At 46.6% G+C, this 1,246-nt stretch overlaps 1 protein-coding gene across 1 annotated transcript in view; it reads left to right on the plus strand.

Annotated features, from left to right (window-relative positions):
* slit1a (slit homolog 1a (Drosophila)) overlaps positions 1 to 1,009 on the plus strand; it is a 75,745-nt gene extending 74,736 nt beyond the window's left edge. Inside the window, exon 37 of the mRNA XM_020601870.1 lies at positions 1 to 1,009. Coding sequence (XP_020457526.1) covers positions 1 to 233 — 233 coding nt within the window. The 3' untranslated portion in view covers positions 234 to 1,009.
* Positions 1,010 to 1,246: the final 237 nt, after the last annotated feature.

Raw genomic sequence — 1,246 nt, forward strand, 5'->3', positions numbered from 1 at the left:
AATGCCGAGGGGAGCCTGTGCGAGACTTTTACCAGGTACAGCGAGGCTACACGATCTGCCAGACAACACGCATGATTTCTTGGGTAGAGTGCACCGGAGCTTGCAAAACAGGGGCTTGCTGTGCCAGCCAGCGAATGAAACGTCGGAAATATACCTTTGAGTGCAGTGACGGGACCTCTTTCAGCGAGGAAGTGGAAAAGACCATCAAGTGTGGCTGCGTGGGCTGCATGTAGCAGCATTCGCTCACATTTCCTGCCACTGTTGTGGAGCAGAAGAAAGGAAGGAAGGAAGAGAGTGGACTGGAGAAAAGCAAGGGAGGGAAAGAAAGAGAGATTATAAAGAATATATATAAAACCTATCTATATATTATGGACAACAATGTTTGTAAAATAGGACATTTCCTCCCCTTTCAAGGGTGTGTGACCTACAGTAACACAGAGAAACCAACACCATGAGCAACAGAGAAGTGACAGCAGCAGCAACAAAACCACTGTACTTGCAACATTGTTCCAAGGGGTCCAGAGATTTCCAAAGTATCCCTCCAATCCAAATTCACTGGAGTTAATTCCCCATCCATCTGTGAAGCCTCTGGCAGCTTAGCCACCATCTACCACCTCTTCTTTGTGGAGGCAGTGAGGGCAGTGTGGTCCAGTCTGGCTAAGAACGGCAGGAGAAAGACAAAAAAAGAGAGAAACACAGCAATAAGAAGAGAACTGGACCACTTGATGTGGCAAAGCTACCTTGAGGTGAGCTTGGCTGGGTTACCTGGACTGGCCTTGAATATGGTTTGGGTTGAGTTAAAGTCGATGTCGGTTTGGTGTAGCAATTGCTCCGCCAGGGATACAGTCATTCATCCATGCATGCACATGTAGAAACAAACAAAGAACAGTTAGTGTCAGAGCGGCACATAGTCCAGTGCGGATGTCGCGGCTTCGAGGGCAGGGGGTCAGGTGTCACAGTAGTTTGCTGTGAGTTATAGTAACATAGGTTCTCCAAAAAAAAAAAAAAATAGAGACTTCACTGAGCAGCAGCACTGAAAAGACAGTCATACACATGCATGGCATACATACATATACACAGTCTTAACATTTGTAAAAACAAGAAGACTCATGTGGTGCAACTATCCATTCTGTTCGTGCAGTAAACAGGCGCTTGGCAACGCCAAGTGGTAATCAGTCCCCCAGCATGCATTGCCTCAGGGTTAGGATGATTTATATCCTAACAACCTTTAAGCAGGAGGCTGTTG

The sequence above is a fragment of the Monopterus albus genome, unplaced genomic scaffold (genome assembly GCF_001952655.1).
Source record: "Monopterus albus unplaced genomic scaffold, M_albus_1.0 scaffold52.1, whole genome shotgun sequence".
Lineage (NCBI taxonomy): Eukaryota > Metazoa > Chordata > Actinopteri > Synbranchiformes > Synbranchidae > Monopterus > Monopterus albus.